Source organism: Rhagoletis pomonella, unplaced genomic scaffold, assembly GCF_013731165.1.
Source record: "Rhagoletis pomonella isolate Grant_MI unplaced genomic scaffold, Rhpom_1.0 Rhpom_scaffold_00013, whole genome shotgun sequence".
NCBI classification, from domain to species: domain Eukaryota; kingdom Metazoa; phylum Arthropoda; class Insecta; order Diptera; family Tephritidae; genus Rhagoletis; species Rhagoletis pomonella.
Window position 1 is genome coordinate 17316679 of NW_023458567.1, and position 24397 is coordinate 17341075.

General features: G+C 37.5%; 5 protein-coding genes across 15 annotated transcripts in view; 3 read left to right on the plus strand and 2 right to left on the minus strand.

Annotated features, from left to right (window-relative positions):
* The window catches only part of LOC118748887 (disheveled-associated activator of morphogenesis 1), a 119299-nt gene extending 116436 nt beyond the window's left edge, over positions 1-2863 (plus strand). Inside the window, exons 11-13 of the mRNA XM_036483610.1 lie at positions 11-172; positions 243-406; positions 1985-2863. Coding sequence (XP_036339503.1) covers positions 11-172; positions 243-406; positions 1985-2850 — 1192 coding nt within the window. The 3' untranslated portion in view covers positions 2851-2863. The remainder of the gene's footprint in view (positions 1-10; positions 173-242; positions 407-1984) is intronic.
* A 3634-nt stretch (positions 2864-6497) lies between these two features.
* On the plus strand, positions 6498-8279 carry LOC118748890 (deoxyribonuclease-2-alpha). 4 transcript variants are annotated; one of them, XM_036483613.1, is made up of 4 exons: positions 6498-6652; positions 6708-6881; positions 6954-7667; positions 7738-8279. In XM_036483613.1, exons 2-4 carry the CDS (start codon positions 6769-6771, stop codon positions 8048-8050), a joined length of 1140 nt encoding a protein of 379 aa, XP_036339506.1. In that variant the 5' UTR covers positions 6498-6652; positions 6708-6768; the 3' UTR covers positions 8051-8279. The 4 variants fall into 4 exon arrangements, with proteins under 4 accessions (XP_036339506.1, XP_036339507.1, XP_036339509.1 ...); XM_036483614.1 differs by having other exon boundaries at positions 6714-6881; XM_036483616.1 differs by having other exon boundaries at positions 6750-6881.
* A 906-nt stretch (positions 8280-9185) lies between these two features.
* On the minus strand, positions 9186-12389 carry LOC118748892 (ESF1 homolog). The gene is made up of 2 exons (XM_036483617.1): positions 11387-12389; positions 9186-10802 (listed from the first exon to the last, which is right to left on the minus strand). The coding sequence occupies exons 1-2, from the start codon at positions 12281-12283 to the stop codon at positions 9303-9305; spliced, it is 2397 nt and encodes a 798-aa protein (XP_036339510.1). The 5' UTR covers positions 12284-12389; the 3' UTR covers positions 9186-9302.
* Positions 12390-14565: 2176 nt separating this feature from the next.
* On the plus strand, positions 14566-24397 carry LOC118748893 (poly(A) RNA polymerase, mitochondrial; the record flags this gene model as incomplete). 3 transcript variants are annotated; one of them, XM_036483621.1, is given in 5 exon segments in its annotated part: positions 14566-14696; positions 14763-14898; positions 14959-15812; positions 23636-24095; positions 24159-24397. In XM_036483621.1, coding segments are annotated over 3 exon segments (1535 nt in total), but the record flags the coding sequence as incomplete, so codon positions are not given.
* The window catches only part of LOC118748895 (tetraspanin-2A), a 166927-nt gene continuing 159551 nt past the window's right edge, over positions 17022-24397 (minus strand). Inside the window, exons 1-2 of one of the 6 annotated variants that reach the window (XM_036483632.1) lie at positions 22802-22832; positions 17022-18172 (exon numbers count right to left, since the gene is read on the minus strand). In XM_036483632.1, the coding sequence (XP_036339525.1) occupies positions 17371-18099 (729 nt within the window). In that variant the 5' untranslated portion in view covers positions 18100-18172; positions 22802-22832 and the 3' untranslated portion in view covers positions 17022-17370. The other 5 variants (XM_036483630.1, XM_036483631.1, XM_036483629.1 and 2 more) reach the window with 5 other exon arrangements.

Below are 24397 nucleotides of genomic sequence, written 5' to 3' on the forward strand. Positions count from 1 at the left end.
TCATCTGCAGAGCTATTCTATCCATGGACAGCAATGAACAATTGGCGCTTGATATGGTCGAGCAGCTGCTCAAGTTCACACCCTCAGCAGAAGAACGTGCTCTATTGGACGAGCATAGCGAAGATATAGAATCTTTGGCGCGCGCTGATCGTTTCCTTTATGAAATATCGAAGTAAGCTTGAAATTGCAAAGCACTCTTTCTTAGTTTCAAATTTGATTGTATTTTATACTCTACTCTCTAGAATCCCTCATTATGAACAGCGTTTGAAGAGTCTTCACTACAAGAAACGATTCATGATCACCGTTAACGATCTGATACCACGCATACGCAGCGTCATGGAGGCCTCGCGTGAGGTAGCGCGTTCGAGACGGCTGCGCAAGTTGCTCGAGCTAGTGCTGGCGTTGGGTGAGTAGATGAAAGATAAAAGTTGCCATTGGTAAATGTTCTATGAACATTGGCCTTTGCGCTCACGGACGTTCTAGGTTCTCTGGTTTGGTTCTTCATAACTTCATAACCGATTGACCAAAGTGTGAAAGTGAGCTATAAGAATATCGAGCCCTAATCGCCAAAATAACGTAAGCGACATTTTTTTCAAAATTTTCTTTTTGATGCAGAAATGCATCTATATGCTCTAGGAATATTTCTGCATCAAAAACAAAATTTAAAAAAAAAATGTCGCTTACGTTATTTTGGCGGTTAGGGCTCGATATATTTTATAATAGATTCCTTAAGATTAGTTAGGTTTGGCTATCTTGACGTTCTTCTGTGGTACTTTACTACAGACGGGGAGCAGTTAATCTCACACATGATAGCTAGAGTTTTAAAAGTTCTTTAAAATTGAAGATTAAACTCTTTGAAGCGCCGGTGATATGGAACTGCCTTCCTGGTTAGAAATTCTAAATTCTAAACAAATTACTGGCAACATACGTCTACCCAAACCGGTTTTAAACTTACTGAGCTCATTGGTAATGCTCAAAATGGTGGTGTTATTGTTGTAACACAGTGACACTCACTTCTCAACTCTTTCGTAGAGTTATAAGATAAACTTGTCCGAACTTTCATTGCGCCCTTGAGAGATCTTACTCGCAGAGATTTTATAAGAATTGAGCTATCTGACCTAAGGGCGTCAAGCAGACGAGTCCTTAACAAAGTCTGGATTAGAAATAACCTAGTATGATAAGGGAACGGTAACCGCGATATCAGAAAGGCGAAAGTAATTCGTAGAAAGGATTCCGCGAATGTATGGATGGGACGGGATACATCGATCTATAGGTTCAGACACGGTTTTCTGAGTTGGCATCATCCCTTGGAATATTAAAGAGCTGAGTTGGGTAACTGAGCTATGAAATAAATGCATTTTCAAACTGTTGTAACACCTGAATACTTATATATCTGCCTTAGATCCTTCGCTTATCGAGAAGCAGTCACTTATTAGTCGTTATAACCTTGAAGATCCCTTTAAAATATATTTGACTTTCCTAGCACGTCCTTCTGGCTCTTAAAAGAAACAAGTTCGATCTATCTTTACTAGAAGGAGATCTAATAGGCCAATGTCCGATGGAAATGCATGCGGCAAGGCACAAAATCACCTCAAGACCCTTCTGAATGTCAGGTATGGAGCCAGACACCTTGGGCGTGACTTATGTCTCACCGCAGAGATTTGTTGTGAGCACGGACGCTTTTTTAACCACGTCAAGCTTAGTTTCAATGTTCACGCCGGTTTCCAACATTTCTTTGAAATTTAGTAGCGTATTATCTGCGTTGTGGGTTTGAAGAAATCTGATCAATAATCAAAAAGTCGTTCATAGCTCCAGGAATATTTGTTCTTATAAAATATCGCGATAACCCTGAGCCATAGGTAGTTGAATTAGATAAAGAGGTTTTGAATGGACTGCTATTATTCTTGGACTATTATTCTTAACAACTTTTTTCCTTAGGATTCTTTTTTACAATCCTATTTAATTTCACTTTTTCCCCTACCAGGCAACTACATGAATCGTGGTGCGCGCGGCAACGCGTCCGGCTTCCGACTCGCCTCGCTCAATCGTCTTGGTGACACCAAATCCAGCGCCGCCAAAGGCACCACGCTACTACACTATTTAGTGCAAGTGATCGATAAAAAATTCAAAGATCTGCTCAAACTCGAGGATGACATCCCCCATGTGCGAGAAGCATCCAAAGTTTCTCTAGCCGAAATGGACAAGGATATACAAATGTTACGCACAGGCTTGGCGGATGTGGCGCGCGAAATCGAGTTCCATCGATCTGCGGGCCCAGCACAACCGGGTGATCGCTTTCTACCCGTGATGCGTGAATTCCACGCGCAGGCCTCCGTGCGTTTTGCCGAATTGGAAGATAAATTTCAAGATATGAAAACGCGCTTTGATCGCGCTGTGCGACTCTTTGGTGAGGATGGTTCTGTGCTACAGCCTGATGAGTTCTTCGGCATATTCGACACATTCCTGACCGCATTCGCTGAAGCGCGCCAGGACAATGATAACTTCCGCAAACGACAGGAAGAGGATGAGAAACGTGCCAAACAGGAGGCTGAGCTAAAGAAGCGCACCATTGAGCGTAAGAACAAGGAGGGACTCATGTCGTCGGTGGCGCGCAATTTGGGTCTCACATCGTCGGCGAATACAACGGGTCGTAACTCGCCTGCGAAGGGCGACAACAAGGGTGAATTCGATGATTTAATATCCGCGTTGCGCACCGGTGATGTCTTCGGCGAGGATATGGCAAAATTCAAGCGTTCACGAAAGACGCGCGCCAGCAATGGTAGCACATCGCCGCCGCGACATGGCCTACATCGAGAGGAGAGTCGCGAGCGCACCGTGCGAAGGCAGTGAAAGCTGAGTGAGAGAATTTAGTAGAGGTTAAGGTGCCGTTAGGGGGGTGATTTTTTGTACTATTCTAATAAAATGAATTTCTTACCGTAACGACGTTGACGCAGCGCTGTGGGGGCGATTGCTGCAGTCTGCATAGAAAATAGTTTTTATTGAAATCTTGATATAGAATGGATGGATAACACCGTGCGACAGTAAATTTTTACTCACAAAAAAATTAATATATTCGCGAAAATATGGGTAAATTATAGTAAAACTGCGTACTAGTTGTTCTCAAAAAATGATTTTAAAAATTTAGTGCAATGTAGAATAACAATGAGGGTATCATATAAGAGAAAAAATTCTGTAGAATTATTACAGAATAAATATATTGGTGCATATGGACGAATGGGTATGGAAAATGTCCTTCAAAACTGTTGTCCTTAAATATATTTGAAAATTTGCAATATTTATTTTTGAAAAATTATTGTTTTCAACACCTATTCGTCCTTGGTAACCGAAAAGCTTTATTGTTTTTAAATTCTACAGAATATTCTCTCTCATTTGGTATCCATATCGTTAAAGCTTCAAAGTCCTTTGAAAAAAAATCCTGACGTCAGTGTGAAAAGCTAAAAACGCAGTTTTACTATATTTGGCCCATAGTTTCGTGAGTATATCGATACTTTCGTGTGCTTTGAGGTTTTTGTGTTCTTGTCGCACGGTGTAATCTAAGAATGTTTGTAAATTTTCAGAGGCGTTATGGCGCGCCTAATTTTTGTAGATCCAGTGGTAAGCCAACAAGCACGCGAAATCTATGTATGTATATGTAGTAATGCTATTATTATTCTTATTATTATCTATTAATTACTATTACTAAATATTATTATTATTATTGCTAAAGATATTTAAAAAAATATTTACGCATAAGTTTGTAAAAATTTGAATTTCATTTATATTCATGATACAAATGCACTAAATTAAATAAAAACGAAATAATAAAACTGGAAACGTACATATGTTTGATGTTATTTAAGGTTAGATAAGACGAGTTGCGCTAGTCAAAAGCTCACTCGTTGGGTAAAGATGTACATATATCCTGATGCAAAAGTGAGAGTGCTACTACATATACAAGTCTTTAAATCACCCCGATATTTTGGTGAATACAACCTACTCCTCCAATCTAAGAGTACAACACCACAGCAAGCTTTTCAGGAAGCTATGGAAGTAATTAGGTCAGATATCCGGACCCGTTGAATAATTCACCAATGATGAGGTGCCAGATTGGTATGCCAAGAGAAAAAGTTGGTTCAGTTTAGAGCGTCTAAGCAAGCTCCATGGCCTTTTTTCGTGAAGCGATAACCAGCCTGAGTGCGATACTTTACCAGTGTCCTGTTTTTAGTAGCTGCTGCAGTCTGTTCATCAAAATGCAGGCAAAGGCATTGGACTGGGTGAATTAATTCTTCAGATCCTTTATTTCGAATTTCCCATTTCGGAAAATATTACGGCGAACCTACATATGTATATCGTTTTAGTCGTTGTCGGCTAAGCAGACACGTTTTGAAGTAGTGGGATCCGTCCGGTTTAACAAACTTCATCATCAAGCAAAATGTGTTAATCTCAGCTGGAATTAATTACTTTTAGTTTCGCTATTTTTAAAAGGTTTATATGACGCTCAATGAGGCTCTGCATTCTACAGCTATGAGTGCAGTCGAACCCTCATAGAGCTTTCTTCCAGTAGACCACTGTGTTAGCTCAATGCTTAAGTGCAGAGTAATAACCGCGACCATAGACACAGAATCTCTTTGAAGGAAAGCCACCAGGGACACACTTCAAAGGAGTACTACCCCTCCCCCCTGGCTTCTGGTGCCGAACCAAATTCTAAAGGAGTTTAAAACTAAGAGAATAAGCGTTGCCGCCTACGCCGACAATTTGGTGATACTCATCACTGACAAATTCTTGTGACCGATAAGTGAGCTAATGATGAGGTGACATCTTGAAATGGGCTTACCTAAACGGACTAACGCCTACAAGAGAGAACTGGTATTGTTTACCACAAAAACAAAAGCTCCCTCTTTTTCTCTGCCGAAAATAGAAGAGCTACTTTTAGTCTCTCCTCCGAGGAAAAATACCTCGGAATAATTCTTGATTTCAAGTTGAATTAGAAAGGAAGCGTATAGGAGCTATAGCTTAGATAGCTCTTGTAGCATACAACCGCTGGATATTTTTATTCATGGTACGGCCGCAAAGAGCGTCCTCAGACTCAAGGAAGCCAATATGTGGAAGCCACCGGTTTCGGCATACAGCAATACAGAATGAAATTAAAAGGGACCTGCTTAATGGAATAAAAGCTGACATTGAAGCCAGCACTGACTACGTTCCGCCGGTTTGGGACTTCAATACTAAGGTATCTAGGTACGCGACCAGAGAAGAATGGGATATAGGACTACCAGTAGCAAAGGGGGGTATGACTACTCTCTACTCGGAGGTCCTGTAGATCAAATGTTCTTTTCGTTTACCAAATGATTGTAGTGTCTTCCATGCAGAGATCTACGCTATAGAGAAGGCTGCTGGTCGTTTACTAAGCAGCACGGGGTTAGATGATAAACCTACTATCATTGTCGATAGTTTAGCAACCTTGAAAGCAATAGCATCTAAAATGTGGCGCCTCTATAGCATCATAGCAATATTGAAGGGAATGAGTCGGCTGATGAGGCTGATCAGGAGGGTAACTCCTTATTACCCCCGTTCAGTGATAATGTTAGGAAAATTAATGAATACCTGATCACAAGGATAAGGATAGGTAACACAACCGTGGATAGTTGGCGAGCTAAATCCGAGGAGAGCCTTCCAGAAATTACCGCCTTGTGGGACTATCTTTCAGTTTGGCAGGCGATACGAATACTGATTAGCGCACAACCACTTAGGGCTTAGCAAGAAAGTGTATAGCTTCAGTGAAAATGATGAGATAGTTTTATCGTTCTCCAAAATGCTGAACAACAATGCAACAATGTCTTCAAACTTCAGGGCTTGGGACAAAGACGAAGAAAAGTTTTGGCAACATAGAAGGCAGTTAGATCATTGTGGTCTAGTAGAGGATAGTTGACGAAATAATGAGCCTGTCAAAACACAACAAAATCAGAAGCTTGTGATCTTAAAGCTTAAACAGACGGCAGCGTTGATCCGGATTAACTCGGACTAAATCCGGATCAACTGCAGTTAATTCCCTAGTTGATCCGGATCAACGCTGCTGTCTGTTTATGCTTTTAGACATGGATTTCATGATTAACTAATCTAGGCAATACCACAATCACTTTTACAACGTCCATTCCGTAATGTATATTTTCATACATACATATGTACATACATATACATATATTTATGTGCATACTCATATTTCCATTGGTGCATACACAAGTGTTGTCTATGGCATGGGCTGATACTATACGCGATAAGCAAATCCAATGTTAAACCGAGCCGGGGATGCTTCGTGTGTAAGTAAAATACGTACCTCCACAAATATTTATCTGCTGAATATGATATTTAAAGTGTACATATACGTGTGTATGTATGCACACTAAACGGCCTTATCGCACTGTAGCAGCGTCGCGTTTTTAAGTGCCTCACTGGCACTTGGCTCACAATTTCACACAACAATGCCAAGCGATATGGTTATTCATTGGTGCCGCGGCTTTGTTTGCAATTACTCGCTTGATTACGTTTCAAACGATAAACTTTTACTGTAGTGCACTTTTATTCAGCGGTAGCGACTTTTGAGAATTTAGTTTAAGACGCAGAGCAGCTGTGAGCGGTCGTTTGAAGAAAAAAGGTAATCCTTTGAACAAAAAATTTCAAAGTATTTTTATAGCTTGAGTGTGTCTTAGTTTCAGAGATCTGAGTTTTGAGTTCTACTAAAGTATTTAAAGTACTTTTTAGTTGCCCAAAATGTGTCGCAGTTTATTGCTGCTGCTTTTGTTGCCGCTAGTCGGCTGTTTGGCCGCCAAGAACGCCGCATCGAAGGTAGTTTGCAGAGATGAGGATGGCGCGCCAGTAGATTGGTGAATTCACAAGCACACTTATGTATGTATTTTCTGTTCTAAAGTAAGGTTCCATTGCTTTCTTACACTTAGGTTCTACTTGTACAAACTGCCGCGCATACACAGCCAATACGGCTCCAGACGCAACAGCAGCGGCTTCAACTATCTGTACATATCGAACAACAACTACGATGCCTGGCGCTTGTCCACGCACGAAGTCACCTCCACCGCATCCATGCCGGGCAAACTGCTACAACCGCTCTTCGATGACGAGCGCGTGCTGATTGTCGCCTACAACGATCAGAAGCCCAACAGCAATTCGAGCACACCGAAAGCGCACGCTAAAGGCTTGCTCGCCACCGATGGCGAATCGGCAGTGTGGCTGGTGCATTCAGTGCCACGTTACCCGGACATACCAGTTTACAAATATCCCCTCACAGGTGGACGCTATGGACAGAGCTTTCTGTGCATGTCCCTGCTAGCTAGCGAAGTGGATAAGGTGGCTACACAGCTGCGTTTAATGGTGCCGCTCATCTACTATACGCGCACCCCGGAAGCGGTTCTCTCACACTTTCCCGTCTTGCAGCAGGTAGTGCAGGGTAAGTGGCAAAAAGAGGCGCCCTTTCAGAATAAAGTCAAGTTGGAGACAGTAGCGGGCACAAAATTCAAATCGTTTGCGAAGAGCGGCAAAGAGGTAACGGAATTGTATGAGGATGTTATAGCGCCGGCGTTGGATGTCAATTTGCTAGTGGAGACTTGGCGCAATGGCGGTGGCAATTTGGCAACGAATTGCACGAAGAGTGATAAGTGAGTTGAACAATTTTTTGAATTCCACTTTCTTCTATAAAATGCAATGTTTCTTTTTATTTCACCAAAGGGTCTTCAATATAGAAGAAATCAAAGAGCAAGCTCTACAAATCTCATTTACCACCAATTCCGATCACTCCAAATGGGCCGTGTCTCAGGAGAGCGGTTTGAAGCTCTGGCGCTGGCGTGTTGGCGGCGCCGATTGGATTTGCGTGGGCGACATTAATCGACAGCACGATCAGCTGGTGCGCGGTGGTGGTAGCGTCTGTCAGAAAAACAGCAAAGTAGCACAGCTCTACAGACAGCTAATACAAGGATATGAACCATGTCCGAGAGATGGAAATGCGAAAAATAGAAAGCGTGAGAGGGATGAGAAAAAATAGATTATAAGCGAAAGTATCAGTACAAACATACATACATACATACATATAATTTGTACATTAGTTCTAAATGATTTTCTACTAAACAAAAAGTAAAAGATTTTACATATATAAAAAAAAATTGCTACTGACTGTTTATGCATATCCTCAATGCGATTCCTCCAGCCTTATGCCCAGTTTCACCGGGGCAGATACACTGCTGGCAGAAATAATAGACCCGCCTTATTTTGATCAATTTTGGCGATATTTATTTTGTTATTTTAATGTTTAATAGTTTATGAAATAAACTACATATGTATACATGAATGCGCATTTCAAACTTGTACAAAAATTCACTACAATTTCAAACTTTTTAGAAAGATTTCACGCAAGTCTGTATTCTCTTTTATAGCCCATTAATTTTTATTACGATGAAGTTCCAGTTTCATGTGGCTAAAAATTACCTTAAATTTTTTAATTTTTTTGTAGCATTTGCTTTCATATAACAAATAAACACAAATTGTTTTTATATAGAAGAAAACCGCAAAACCTCGGTAAAAAAATATTAAAAATTAACAGTATATTGTAAGGTCTTGAAACCTTCATTTATCTAATGAAAATGGGCTATAAAACTTTAACATAAATTTCTTAAAACATTAATAAAAAAAAAGTTGTATAATTTTTGGTACAAAGTTTGAAATGACTATTTATGTATATGCAGTTTATTATATAAATAAACAAAAGAAACATACCTAAAACTGGTCAAAGTAAGGAGTTTCTATTATTCCTACCACCAGTGTAACAAGTAGAAAGTGTGCGAGAGAAGTAACGACTGGGGATGTAACCGCTTCAATGTGTAAAGGCTTCTAGGCTTTCAAACTCTAAGCAAGCATTGCCTATGCGGGAGTTTCCTCTGAAGTATGTGGAAGGTCATGCCATCCGAGACGAGTGTAAATGGATCAACAGTTGGCGCCTTGCAAATACGAGTAGCTGGATTTTCGCCGACCAATGGCTGTTATTTCGGCAGCCAAGTACTTGGTAGATGGGCAAGTGCTGTACTTTCAGAGCGTGGTTTGTACAAAAATGCTGGTTCTCATGAATACATAGTACATAAATACATATCTATTAAAAAACAAGTTGCAAAATTTAGTGAATGACTCACAAAGTTCTATTCATTCTAAAGCATACATATTGAATCGTAAAATCTACATAAAAAGTATATATGTACACTTACAATTTTCATATACTAATTTGCATTAACTTAGACGATAAAACTCTACTTCTGCTGCTTCATCTGAATTTTACGTTTCAAGCTCTTTACCAGCAGCGTATTTTCCAACTGCTTTTTCGGTCTTTTCACCTCAACTTCTGCTACAGCAGCATTATTGCCGTTCTTTAAGCTCTCATCATCATGTCTTCGCTTAAATTTTTCTTGTATAAGCAACTCCATGGCTTTGGTTTTCTTGAAATGTGAATCAGTAGGATCGATATTAAATTTGGGTGACGTGAACACAGCCTTGAAACGTTCATCATTCAAATTTAACTGGAAATTATCTTCTATTGGTTTGGTTTCCTCTGCAATCGCTGATTTTGATTTCTTTAATTGCTTGCGTCGTTTTCTTTTCGACTTCGTTTCTTGTTCAGATTTTAATATTTTATCTAAGCTAAAGTGTTGTTTGCCTTGCTCATCCAAGTCGTCTTCGTCCAGTAAAAGCTGCAGCTCTTTCGCTTGCTTTTCCTCCTCCTCAGCAGCCTGCTGCTTATCCGATTCATTTTGTTGCTTTTTCAACCTATCGCGTTTTATTGCTTTGGGATCAATGTAGTCGCCAGTAGTGAATTCTTCCGCAAAGTAGGGATCATTCATATCAATGCCATCGGGTATGCTGTCCGAATCAGCAGAGTCATCTGCATCTGGATCCAATCCACGTGCTTGCATTTTATTCTTCTTGCGCTCCTCCTTGCGCTGCTTGTTGCGCTCACTACGCTTTTGCAAAACTTTTTCGATGGGTGTCAGCTGTGGTTTTTTCTTGCTGTCTTCAGAATCTTCTGCTTCCTTGTCTTTGTCGTCTTTCTTTTCTTCAACATTCCAGCTTATTTCCATTTCAAATTTGTTTTTCTTTTTTTGCTCCTCTTTTTCGTTGATTTCTGCAAGTAGTGCCTTGTATTTGTTGATAATGTCGTCCTTTTTACGTTTCGGCCTCTCTGTTTTTTGCGCTTCATTGCCATTGTCATTGCTCTCACTGGTATGCTCCTTCCCATTTGCTTGCCCGCTTTCTTCTGTATCTCCGCTATCCTCTTCTTCATCCTCGCTGCTGTACGCGATCATCTTTCGGAGCTCCTTGTCACTCACTTCATTTAATTTTCCGCTGGCCAATTTTTCGCCTAACTCTTGCCTTTCCAAAGCCGTTTCATCCCATGTTAAATCTACCTTAGCTTGCTGCAAGGCTGTTGTTGTAAACTGTCGCGGCTTATAGCTATTCGTATCGGGCAAATCTGTGCACATGTCAGTGGGTTCATTTTCATCGAAACTAGTATCATTGGGTATAAAGCGCAGATCGACGCGTGTTGCTGAACTTTCATACTCAATGCCGTCGCATTCTTTATAAATTTTATCCGCCGTTGCGACACTATCAAAAACTGCCACGGCGTAATAGTATCGTAGGCGATTCAATTGATACTGGCGAAGCTTTTCCATGTGATAATCATCGCCTTCTTCAGCGTCGCTGTCTTGCTCTTTGACGATTTCCTCGTCCGATTCGTTGTCGAAATTCGTATTCTAAAGAAAAACATGGTCGGAAAATTAGATAATTTTTACTAGAAAAACATAAACATATCGCCGTTTAAAGTACAAAACCGCGTATCGTCATTCTGCGAAACCGCGTAACTGACATTTACTGCCAAGGCTTAAATGTAGAATACCTAAAATTCCCAAATTAAAAAAAAAAAAACATTATATGTATTAGGATCGATAGGGCTCTTAGTCCTGATCATAACAGTATAATTTTTTTGTGCGGGAAATAATAATTACTGGTGTTATTGAAGTTCAAAGTAGGTAGAAACTGGGTACAACTGCACTAAGTGCAGAATACGTACATTTCTCTTATTAAAAAAATTTATATTAGGATCAATTTTCTTGTGGGAAATAACTACTGGTGTTATTGAAGTTCAAAATAGAGATATGTAGGTATTCTGCACTTGTTCCGAAATGCAATTGCTTAAAAAAAAAACCATTTTGAAATACGAGTGTTTTTAGTTTAGTGTCTCTAGAAAATAATTGATGTAACCTCACATACGCGGTTTTGCATTTTGTTGATACGCGGTTTTGTACTTTAAACGACGATGTGTATTTGTTTATTATACCTTCTCGTTGTTTATATCATTTCCCAAGCCGACCAACTCTGTTGGCCCGTGTATTTCCTCCTGCTGCATGCGCTCTTTGCCAAATTCAGATGGATATATTGTCACGCTCAAAACACTACCCCCTGGTGGTAGAAAGGAACTAAATAGCACCATTAAATCGACTGCACGTATACGATCCCAATCCATATTACAAACAGCCAGCCTGTTTGTAGATTCTTCTGTTGTTTCTGCTTCCTGATCTAGCTCTCCCCATATATGATCAATATTCGCCTCAGGATCTTCTTCTTCACTAGACTCATCATCTGACGACGAATCGGTAATAAGGCGACCCTCACCTCGCGCGTAATCGATGTCAGGATCTAATAAACGTTCCTTCAGTGTTTTTGGCACGTCTTCGCCATCACTAGCAAGCTTATCATTTTCATCTTGTTCCTCTTCGCTCGGCATACTCACTCCGGAATGATCAGCATCACGACTAATCGCTTTCTCCTCCTTGCGGCGTTCCAACTCTTCTTGTGCTTCCCCATCAGAATCTTCATGTTTTGCTGGTTCAGTTCGTTCCTTCACATCTTCTTCTGCTTCTGAATCGGATGAATTAAGCTCATAGTACTTGCGTAAATCTTCAGCATTGCTTTTGTTTACACGCCGCCCATACTTGTCTACAGTGTATTTCACTTTGAATTTTTCATCTGTGAACATGCTCTGGAAGCGTTTGTCGATCTTGACTTTTCGCTGCACCTTTGGTATGCCCCGAAAGCGTGGATCACTGACCAGGTGCTGGAAACGTTCATCTTGCCAAATAGCAGAACTGCTGGACGCCGAATTGTCATTGGACTTTTCCTCTGTACCTTCATTTTTATTCACCTTACGAGGCTTCTGAGGTTTATCTTTAGCCATTTTGGTGATGGAATTTTAACTTTTACTGGAGAATAGGAAATAAACTGAATAGAAACCAATTTTTAGAATTGTTGTTGTCGCAGAACTGTCAAAAATTGCACACGTGCTGTTGAGCCAGAAATGTTAAATTGAATTTCGTTAAGGTGACCATATAAAAAGTTAAAAGAAAATGGCCAGAAAATCAAAAGTCCATATACAATGACGTACAAGAAATGGCAAATAAATTTTCTTGTGTCAAATTTCCTTAAGGCAGTGCGGAGTTCTTAAGGAATTTGCTGCGTTTTCTGCTACGGTTTTCTAAAGTTTTTTTTGTGATCAGATGTCAAAATTCTTGGACACACACACGAAATAATGGAAAATTTTTCTTGACCGTTTTCCCGTTGACCGTATCAAGTAGGATTAAAGGTATGTTCACATAATATAAATATACCCTTAATCACAGCTCGTTTTATAATCACCCCGTTTACGCAGGCAAATCTGATTGGTAGCTGTCAAATTTTTTGTGCTTAGGCATTGGTACACTGCGCTGCGCGGCGCAATTACGCTAACACCCCAACAACACGCCAACGCAAATATAAAAAAAGCGCTAGCGCCATTAACACCAGAAACACCTGAGACACACACACAATTTGCCGATTGTTGTTACCGACGTTAACGACCCAATGTTAAATGAACGGAATCAGTACCGTCGGTAACGATGTTTAACTGGGCATAGTGTTAACCAGAGATGGTGAAAATGGCCCTTATTAGCCTTTCCGAAAATGTATTTAACAAAGTGTGATTGAATTTGACATTAGTTGCGTTTTTTCTACTCATTTCCAGTAAAATTCGGTGTAAGTTTTTACGAATTTTCATGTTTAGGCGTTTTCGTACGCAAAAACTTGCAAAGTAGGGGAAATTGAGAGAGCGAAAAATTACAGCTGAAGTTGCAAGTTTTTACTACTAAATTTAAACTAATAAGGAAACTGTTTGTGGCTTTATATTGTGGAAATTCACAAAATAAAGGTATTCTGCCTTATCCTGAGTTTCGCCTGAAAAAAAATTCACCCGAAAATTTGTCATCCGCCCATAGTAAAACCATGGAAACCAAAAGTGAAAAGTGAACCGGTTCGGTGAAAATGAAACTCATGATAAGGCTGAATTAAATATAAAATATATTGTTTTATTAGGAATATGCTGCGAATAAACAACCAATTTATCAGCTGTTCATGAAACTTGCAAATTATTACTGGAAAAGCGTTCACGTACTTTTTTGTAAATTTTTTCTATGAGAGCGAATTCCTACAAATTAAGTTACTGGAGAGTTGCTGGCAAGTTACTGGATAATTTGTAAAAAACACAACTATTGCACCATCCTATAATGTCAAATTGAAAAAAAAATATGAATTTTGAATCGTTTGTTTATATTTTTTGGCAGTACCTTAAAGAGCCGACCTGAGTTGTCAGTCACACCTTCTTCAATACACTTGACCTTATCGTTGATATTTGGAATTTTCTCTGCAAGCATCGTCCGTTTACTTTCATACAATGTATAAAAAAAAAATAATTTTATATGGAAGAAAACGGGAGATACCGTTGGTGCAAAAAATTTCAAAAAAAAGTCCTAGTCACTTCACACCTGTAATTGAAATTGAACAGCATAAACAAAAAAAATTGGATTAAAAAGTTTGAAATCTTGGTGGATAGTTTTTGAAATTCGCTGAATTTTTGGGAATTTAATAGAAAGTTTGCAACATTGATTTATATGGTGTTTGTTAGATAGAGTTAGCTATATTTTAAATATTCTAAAAGATCGGATTAAAAAGTATGAAATTTATAAGACAATTTTTTGAAGTTCGCGGAATTTTGGCGAATTTTGTAATATGTTTGCAACATTGATTTATATGGTTTTTGGTAAAGAATTAGCCAAATTTTAAAAAAATACTAAATAATAAGGTTGGTTAAAAAGTTTGATATTTTGAGTAATCTTTTGAAGTTCACTGATTTTTTTTTGGTTTTGAAGAAAATTAACGAAAATGATCTTTAATGTAAGACATTTTGAATGCCGTGAACAAACTAAACAGCGAATACTACTCTGAGTAACGGTGAATATTTTATATAAAAATATTGATATCAGAGCATTTTTAAAATCGGTTTAATATTTTTCTTTTAGAAAAATTTTAACACACCAATCCCTCTCACTCCGCCTTTATAAATTTTGATACCGATAGAATAACGCCCAACTTTTATTTATTCTTGCCCACCCAATCTTTCCTTATGCCAAAAAGGTCCTAATGCTATTTGCGGTTTCACGCGCTCCGATTACTTGATATTGCTTTGCGACCCTAATGTTAGATTTATTACTAACAACAGCTGATCGATTCAACCTAACCTCAACTTTCTCTTTCGGCCGCTAAACAATTGTCCTTTTTGGGTTTGTAAATTGTGGTTTAGTTAATGAATAAAAGCCATTGGTTAATTTAAGAAAACAAATTTTCAGATGCAAGCATTAAGCAGACCATTAGCAGGCGCTATAATGCAAAGCTTGATGAGAAACAACGCAAAGCAGTTTATATTTTGGAGCAAACATTTGAGCAGAACATGTAGCTCCAAAACAATTGCAACCGAAGGCCCAGGTAAGTAAATCTGTATATTCCTTACTATCTTATAACTATAACCGTTAACGTTTAGAAAAGCTCCCCTACAATGATCTAATGCAGCAACGCCAGCAGCAAGCTACCCGCAGTATAGTGGTGCAAGTGCAATCAGAAAAGTCATTCCCCGAATTGTATAACTATTGCGCCAGTTTTGGGCAAATACTCAGCGCTCATCATTACCGCATACAACATGAGGACGATCAGCATTATATATTGCTGGAGTTTGCCAGCACGCAAGAGGCCTCCACTGCAATTTCTGCCTCAGCGTACAATGATGAGCTTTCCGGTGTGACAGCGCATTCACCCTTTCTTTGGTTCAGAGCGGCGAGCAGCAAGCGTGAGCTAAAAGCAGCAGCCAGATCAACAACAGCCGCGTTGGTTGTAATTGGTGGCACTGAAATGCTTGATAATAATGCTTTGAACGAACTTTTATCCGAATCGCAAAATTTAGATCAACAAATTTTGCTTTTGCACCAGCGCACGCAACTCAACGATTTGGGCGTGCGTTTACGTTTCCTAGCAGCACTGCAAGTACAACAGGCTGTGTCCGGCATGTTTCCCTTTGCAAATGCGCAACCTTTTGGTTCATCAGTAAATGGCTTTGGCAGAATGGGCTGTGATTTAGATTTAATATTGCGCTTTGATCGCGAAGTTATTGGTACAGCTGCCATGCAGCGGCGAAATAACGACGCGCGTTTAGTTTTTCATACAAAGGAAAATTTAGCTAATGGACGTTCGCAAACACAGCGACAAATGGAAAGTGTTGGAGATATGTTACATCTCTTCTTGCCCGGTGTATGTCACGTGCGACGAATACTGCAGGCGCGTGTGCCAATTATTAAATATCATCATGAGCACTTAAATTTGGAAGTAGATCTTTCCATGAGCAATCTGTGAGTATAAATTTTGTTTTATTTTCTTCATGTATGTACGTGTGGTTATGTCTGTATGCTTGTAGTAATTCTGCGATTTTTCTTAAAAATACATTAGCAGCCATATTTTCTCTCGCTTATAGCCTGTTTATTCAAATATTTTATACCCATGGAGCAGGTGCATCTTGCTAGATAGCCGATTTCGAAACTCTTCTCATAATTGTATGCGCTGGAGAGCGGTGATGAGAGACAGACTCCTTTAGCCAGCTCAGCCATTGCACTTCAGCAACATTTTTCCTAAATAATGATGTTTAATGTTCTTACAACTTCAATTCACCACGATTTTACGTTTTGACCAGCCCTTTGCATATCATTAAAGCAATAATAATTTGGCGCTTACATATTTTTCTACTCATTTGGCAGAGCTACTGCTCCAATTTGTGGTGTGTGTCTTGACGTTGTTACGCAAATGGAGCGACCTACCGTTTTTCGATGCCTCCGAACGGCAATAGGGGTTTTTATGAGAAGCTTTTTCATGGCAGTAGTACACTCGGAGGTTTACCAGAGCTTACCGAGGGGCGAACGCTATTAAGGGAAAACTTTTTTGAATATTGCTCTGGCCAGGGATCGACCCTTAGTTCTACTATAGTGTGCACTATGAGTTCTACCAAGTGTAAGTAATCGAAGTTCTTGACTGAAAACTATAGCAAATAAGCTATTAGAAAATTTTCGCCAGCATTCAAATACAGGCCAATTCTTAATATTCCCGGGGAGTTTGTTCTCCGGGAATTTGTTTCTCCAGGTAAAGAAATCCCGCAATAATTAACTCCCAGGAGTAGCATTTTCCTCGAAAAGTTGGGAGGAGGAAATTCGAACTTCGAAAAAGGTGTTTGACACCTTTTTGAGAGCTCAACTCCGCCATTTAATAATTAAGGGAAAAGAGAGAAAACTCCCGGGATGTTCCACATGCCAATTCACAAAAGCTGCAGCATTCATTCTCGGAATTTGTTTGCTGTTAAAACAACAACAATTCTACTTTATTTCAATAAACAAAACTAATTTTAATTTTCATGATCACTGCTCAGCTTTAATCTCTGCAGTATGTCATGGTTTTGAACGCTATTTTGGATACATACGTTCAGTTTAATATATTACTTGTACAAAAGAAAAAAAAAAACTAATAACGATCCTCCCAATACTTTTTTGCTATTTTCTTCCAATTATAGAAGAAAATACAAACATTTATTATTTATGATTTCATTAAAACTATTTGAGCGCTTAGAATTATTTGTAAATGTCTTGTTTGTTAAACAATCTTAAAACACTAATGGATAACTGTAAAAATTAAATATGTATGAAAATGTGTATGCATGTAAAAAGTTCATTCGGCGGTTTTGTGGTAGTAAAAAAGTAAAATTTTCAAAATTGTCGGTTTCCAACGGAACTTTATGCGGTCATTCAATGCAAGCAAACACTTGCTTCCTCATCAACGAACAGCGTCCATATTCTTATACGACTCAAACACCAACTCCCATTGCTTCCCCTTACTTCATCCATTCTTCTACTCCTGGCTAACATCTCAATGTCTGTAGGTACGTGCTTCGTCTTCCTCCTTCTTAACAGCTTGCACCAACACTAAACTCAGCACAGCGCTAATCACATTTAACAAAGACAACGCCAATGCCACGGCCACAATCCATGAGGTCTTACCCTCAAAGAACCAGGTCAATTCGTCAACACAACCATTGAAGAAGCAATTGCCACTCACTGTATCGCGGCATGAATTTGGTAGTGGTTGATGCAAATTCCAGTAATCCCATGGGCCAGTGGCGCCGCAACAACCAATATTACTTTGTATCATATTGAGTATATAACGCGATTGCGCATACTCTGAAGTGCTAACATATTGAGTCAAAGAATTCCTCAGCAGCGGTTGTAAGCTGGAATGCATCGTACTGAAGTCAAGCAGCACAGCCGAACCCGCAACACCAGCGAGAAAACCGAAAATCTGTGTGCCCATAAAGACTAGCAACGCTAGTTCATTCTCCATTAGCGCACTAAGACAACCCAAGAATGAGACAGCCATCATTATAATGCTGGAGCCTATTAGTATATAGACGCCAATGTAAAACATTTGTGCCTGTAGTATGGTCAGCCAATTGTTGAAACCCTGTTCGGCGCGTAGCCAAACGCTTAACGCAAACAAGGCGGTGGCGAACATCCATGCGACAATGTTAAAGCAGAAAAGTGTATATTTCACGCAACCGATTTGCTTCTCCAGCGTATTCTCCTGGCGGCCAAAACCCATTTTGTTGGCTTCGTTGTTGTTAATTTGATTGTAATGATCGTTTGGTTGTAGTACTCAAAGCCAGTGGCGAAAACTGAAATTAGTGAAAGTAAAAGATAGTTAAATATTAGTGTAGGATTTAAAAAGGCGTAATAAAGATTAAGTAGGGACGCTAGACTCTTACTGAAGTATTTCTTGTGGTTTAGCATTTTTATGTAATGACACACTCAACTACTTACATAAGTACATATGTATGTACATTAATATGCCATTTTCCTGTTTATAGGAGCTTAATCAATTACTTTATCAATGCGCATAGATAAAATGCCAACAAAAATTGTGACTAATACGACTATAAATGGCGAGTATAATGACTATAGTTGGCTGGAGTTAGCTGTTTGTGGTTATTTTTTTTTTGATTGAATAATTTTGTAACTTGGTTAAAGTTTTATAAAATTTTAATTCACATTTTATTTCAGTATATAAATAATTTGTACAAATTATGAACCGAAACGATACAGCTATCACTTCAGTGTCCAATAAGTAATTATACACCCAACACCTAATTATTTTTAGCGGACTTCCGATGCGAGAAACTAAAAAATTCGGAACTGATGCATTAAATTTGGAGTGTTCAAATATGTTTCTTTTTTTAACTTATAAGGAACAGTCTTTTTGTATTCACATACTATTTACGCAATTAACACTCTTAATTCCAATAGTGCTGTTTTTGCTCCCTTACTTTTTAATAAAAAAATATCTTCACAAATTTCAAAATTAGTCCATTGAGTTTTCCAAAACCAAAACTTCACTTTACAATCACCCCTAACTAACCACTTCTTAACAGTATTTTTTATGACATTATCTTTGTGTATTTAGCAAATATTGTTATCAGCTCAGCGCCATTGTTGATTAATTTTGTTGCTAGTGTTGCGACAACAGGTGTAATTTAATGCGCGCGTGAGTGAGGTCATCAAAGATTTGAAATTACATATTCAAAATTCGTGTACTTCTTAGTGTTGTTTTTGGGTTGAATTTTATCAATTTTATTCCTTGTTTGTTCAAATTACTATTTTATTTATTTTTACATAATTAATTTACATATCTTTTTAAAATTTTGTTTTATTTTAGCTTATTTTTTTGAGTTTTTTATTTCCTTAAAATTTTAAAAATTTCATTTTAATTCGATTTATTTCATTTTATTTTAAATTACTTAATTTTGGTTTTTATTTAAATAAGTTAAATTAAATTAGCAAAAAATTAAATGAGACATGAAAAATAAAATAAAATAAAAGTAAATATTAAATAAAACTAAAAAATTTATAAAAAAAATTTGCTAAATTATATTTAGTATGTGTTTACGTTTATTTTTTCATGCTGCATTTAATTTTTTGTGAATGTAACTTTACTGAGTATTTACTTTGATTTTATTTTTTTATTTAATTAAACACCTGTAGTACATAATATTTGATCTCCGCCTTTTTCAGTTTGTTTAGTTATATTTTTTTCATGTTATTTTGTGTTTTATCTACTTTTATTTTTTATTTAATTTAAATATCTTTGTTTAATTTGATTCTATTTACTTTTTTTTAATTCATATATTTTTTATTTAATTATATTTTATCTTATCCTGTACATATATAATGCTTTGTTTCATTTAATTTTATTGAATTCTTTTAATTTATAATTTACTTACTTTTAAATTTTTACCTACTTTATTCAATTTTAATTTTTTACTTATATTTACGTATCCTTTTATTTTATTTTGATTCTTTTTAAGTTGAATATATTTTTCACGTTGTTTTATTTAATTTTTATATCTGTTTACGTAATTGAATATCGTTATAGAAATTGAATATTACTTTAATTAATTTTTATGGAGTTTTCTTATCTCGTTTTATATTTCTATTTTGTTTTATTTGGTTTTTAGTTAATTTTTTTTTTAATTTTATATCATTTGAATTTAATTATTTTGTATTATTTTGAAATTTAATTTTATTCGTTACTAAATGTTTTATCTTTAATTTTTTTATTAAATTTTATTTTATTTTGATTTGTTTAACATACATATGTACATACATTTATGATTTTATTTTGTTTTATTTTCTCGAAATTTTTCAGTTTATTTTAGTTAACTTGATTTAATTTAATTTACGTTTTAAATTTATTTTAACTTTTTATTTTATTTTAGTGCATTTGTTTTTCATTTTGTCTTTAATGTAATTCTATCTATTTTTTATTTGTTTTATTTTTTTTTATCTAATTTTATCATTCACTAAGCTTTTTTGTAGATTATTTTTGTTCTTTCACATTTTCACACACTGTCAGTTTCCCTTTAGAAATCTATGCGCCAACGCCCTCGTTTTTTGTACGTTTTATCGTCACATATGTTGTTGCAATATTTACAGTCTCAATTTAGATTAAAAAAACTGTATGAAAACTGAATGCCCTGAAATAAGAAGACAGTCTTCTTAAAAATATTATTTTTGTTTAAGTTTTAATTCAATATTAAACATGGAAATATGTATATTGAATTTGGTGGCTAGCTATTTTTTTGCAAAAATAACGCTTTTCAAAAGCAATAAGTAATAAAAAAGTTCACCTTTTAAATATTCAATTCCAAAAGTTTATGGTTTGAGGCACGAAAACGATATTTGTTTTTCGAAAAATTTCCCGTATTGATTTTCCCTTTTTATTTTAATTAATTTTTAATTATTTACTTTAAAGAAAATCTCTTAAATGCAACCTGTTCACTTCCGAGTCTCACTTCACCGTTCGAATGTCGTTGCCGTTCGTTCAAATTTCGCTGAAGAAATTCACTGGCAGCCGTTTTGTGAACTCATACCTCAAACCCACAATGATCCAACACTCTTTTGCAAACGAAAATAACTTAAAACATTGAAATTCGAAAAGAATTGCGTACACGCTTACCAAAGCTACAACAAAGTGACGCTGATAAGATAAGCCGCCGCCAACGTTCCAAGAGTTGATAAGATACGTAGTATAACACTAGGCCAACGAGAACTGCTATTAGCGCTGGCGAACGTTGGTGGAAACAGGTGCACAGGTGTATTCAAAAAATCGCAGCGCTTTCTAACAGAAAGCTTGTTCGACACTTGTTCGCTTGTTTGATGAACTCGTTCTTGCCTCATCGCGATACTTGGTTATCGCAATTTTTTGTGTACTCTTCATTGTAAGGGCTTATTGCTTACAATCGCACAGGTGAATCAGTTATCTGCGTGCTTGGCAGCAACAACAAGAAAAATCGCGGCAGAGACAAATTAAAAGTATAACAATAATGCCTGGGTTTGTTTTGAAATGCTTTGAAGGTTTCCCTTTAACGCGCTGGATTTTTTTCATTGTACGTGGCTTTGTAATCAATTTTTATCCGCTAAGGTATGTCGCGTGACTCATTGTGACGTTCGCTGTAATTCTAGATGATGAATATTTTTAGTCAACTGCACACAGGTTGACTACTAAAGCAGGCGGCAAAGGCATTTAGCATTAAAAAAGGCAGTAGGAAGGTGCGTTCCACACATTTATCTGAGTGAGATATGCATTGAAATTAAGGCCACATTCACAATGTGTACTCAACAGGTACTAAGAATAAACCGAACGGGTTCTATGCTGAGATAAAATTCCAAATCGACCTATTTTGAAGCCAAAACTTTGAACCAATAATATGGCAGGTGGTCAATTTAAAAAATGGCTCTAAGATAGACTCCGATCTTATTGGATGCTCCAAAGATGCGCAGTTCGTCAATTCATCAGCCAGTCCGTTACCTTAAATACCAGAGTGTTCCGGCACCCACATTAGTTCAAGTTCATTCCATTTTGTAACGAAGTTCGGTCTCAAATTCCACGTTGGCACTATTTTTGAAGAGGTGCGAGTGGTTTTCAAGGCTTTTAGAACAACTTTGCTGTGAAATGACCTCCTATATGCCCGTTCCCACGATAGCCGGGCCTACGTATCCGGAACGGTCCAGATCTATGTATATCTGGCCAAGGACTGTCGCTCCAATTGTATTTCCCATTGGTGTGGGGAACATTTATGCTGTTACAATAACAAAAACTTTCTGACGGAAGAAGAATCTTTGATCGCTATTAAGGAACCGCAACCATCAAAAACTGGACTTCTTTATTATTTATTTTTCGCATTAATGAAGTAATGCCTTTAGGTTTATAAGCTCTACTTTGCAACACCATGTAGATTTAGATTCACAATTGTTGTAATTAGTTAATTTACCTGGCGTACCACTATTGGGGTGGGTCAGTAAATTAAAGCTCACCAAAAAGTAGTAAACTTTTGCTAAGAAAGTATTTCGATTATTCCAGTATAACTATTTAACCCTTTCGAAGGGTTAAGTCTGCAATTAGAAATGTAAATGACGAAATGAAAACGAGCTCCTATTTTGAAGTCAGTAAAAAAACAGATTTTTTTAAAGAAAAGATTCCTTATTTTTTACAATTCGATTTCCTCAAAACTTTTCCCCTACAAAAACAGATTTTTTTTAAATTTATCTCTCAAGTGTATATATCTTAAAGTTTTTTCTAAAAATGATATATATAATTTTTTGTTATCTTAAAGTAATTATTTCTAATTTGTGGTAAATTTTTTTAGTTTGATAAAAAAGGTATTTTTAAAATTGTATAATAAAATAGTTGAAGAAAAACTACATATAAAAACCGCAAACTTTAAATTTGATTCACTCAGTTGTCTTACCGGAAAAACTTTTTGGGAAGCAAGTTCGCCTTGGTCCTGAAAGGGATAAAAAAAAAATGTTTATTAACGAATGTATACATATATGTGTCAACAAAAAATGTAAAAATGTTTTGCGCACCGTTTTTATTTGGATTGTAAGGTGGTACGGTCAATACAAAGGTACCTAATTTAAGCTTAGCCTTGAGAAAGCTGTTCAGCCTAGTAAAAAGAGTTGAAGTGATTCCACCTCATAATCCTCTAGAAAATGCTACAAAAAGAATCGGATGATATTTTAAGCGCGATCCTGTAATTCCGTTTGGAAAGCGACCTGTCAGAACCCCCACCAAAAGCGTGAGTTGTAACATAATATAAGGACCTCCTTTAACAGCCCTCCATCTTGTGAACTGTAACCTAACCTAACTTCGCCAAATTCACAAATGCCGGAAAATACGCACAACAATCTTTAGACTCGGCCGCTTATTCAGAAGTTTCTGTGAAAATCACATCTCATACGTAAGGAACACTTGGAAAAAAAAACAAATGGAGGTGCCATAAAACTCGCACAACTTCGGCCCTATTTATAAACTCCTAGCCATTTAGAATTAATTCGCTAAAGGAAAATCCATGTCCATACATGGGAATTTTAACACAGTCCTACATCACTAGTATATGTATGTATATACAACCCATGCATCGGCAGAAAATTAAGTCCGTGTGTCCCCGTAAGGCGCTTACTATGCCTTCAGACTTTCTTCTCGAATCAAACAAAAACTACGAATTAGTCGAGAATGGATTTGCGCTAACATAAACTGATTATTATTTTAATATAATTTCATATCTTCTACTTGTCCACAGCACCGGCTTCTACATGTCAGAATTGCTCTACATGTTTGGCGAGTTCGATGAACGCGTACGCCCACTGACGTTCTGTATTCGGCGTTGGGCCCAGGCGTGTGGCCTAACAAATCCCTCGCCCGGGCGGTGGATAACAAATTTTTCGCTCACCTGCCTTGTGATATTCTTCCTACAACAAATGAAGCAGCCGATACTTCCAACGATCAACGCGCTAATGAAATCCGCCACACCAGAAGATATACGTCTCACCGAAGACGGCATAAATTGCAGCTTCGCACGAGATTTCGAGCGCATTGGCTTTCGTAGTAGCAACACAACCAACGCGAGTGAATTATTGCTGCAATTTTTCGAATTCTATTCGCAATTTGATTTTCATAATCGCGCGATATCATTGAATGAGGGACGAGCCATTGCGAAGCCTGATCACTCGGCGCTTTATATTGTAAACCCGCTAGAACAGGTATGTATCCAAACTTATTTTCAAAACTAATGGCTGAACTTTTAACTCTTTTCCACTTAACAGGTGTTGAATGTCAGCAAAAATATTAGCCACGAAGAGTGCGAGCGACTGCGCATTGAGGTGCGTAATGCTGCTTGGGTGCTCGAATCGGAAGTGGAGCATCCCTCAGTACCGGACAGTGAAAGAGCTGAGGCGTCATGGGGAATTCTGCGTCTGTTCAAAGCAAATGGCAAATCTATTATACGGCCGAATATGTTTTTTAAACCACGCATGGTTGACGTTAGCGAACTGTTTGATAACTC

What these genes read in the sequence shown, in the direction of transcription:
- LOC118748890 (XM_036483613.1), top strand. Translation starts at nt 6,769, where the DNA reads ATGTGTCGCAGTTTATTGCTGCTGCTTTTGTTGCCGCTAGTCGGCTGT. An exon ending in GATGGCGCGCCAGTAGATTG is followed by an intron (nt 6,882 to 6,953) that starts GTGAATTCACAA and finishes TCTTACACTTAG; the next exon opens with GTTCTACTTGTACAAACTGC. An exon ending in AATTGCACGAAGAGTGATAA is followed by an intron (nt 7,668 to 7,737) that starts GTGAGTTGAACA and finishes ATTTCACCAAAG; the next exon opens with GGTCTTCAATATAGAAGAAA.
- LOC118748892 (XM_036483617.1), bottom strand. Translation starts at nt 12,283, where the DNA reads ATGGCTAAAGATAAACCTCAGAAGCCTCGTAAGGTGAATAAAAATGAA. An exon ending in ATGATATAAACAACGAGAAG is followed by an intron (nt 10,803 to 11,386) that starts GTATAATAAACA and finishes GTTTTTCTTTAG; the next exon opens with AATACGAATTTCGACAACGA.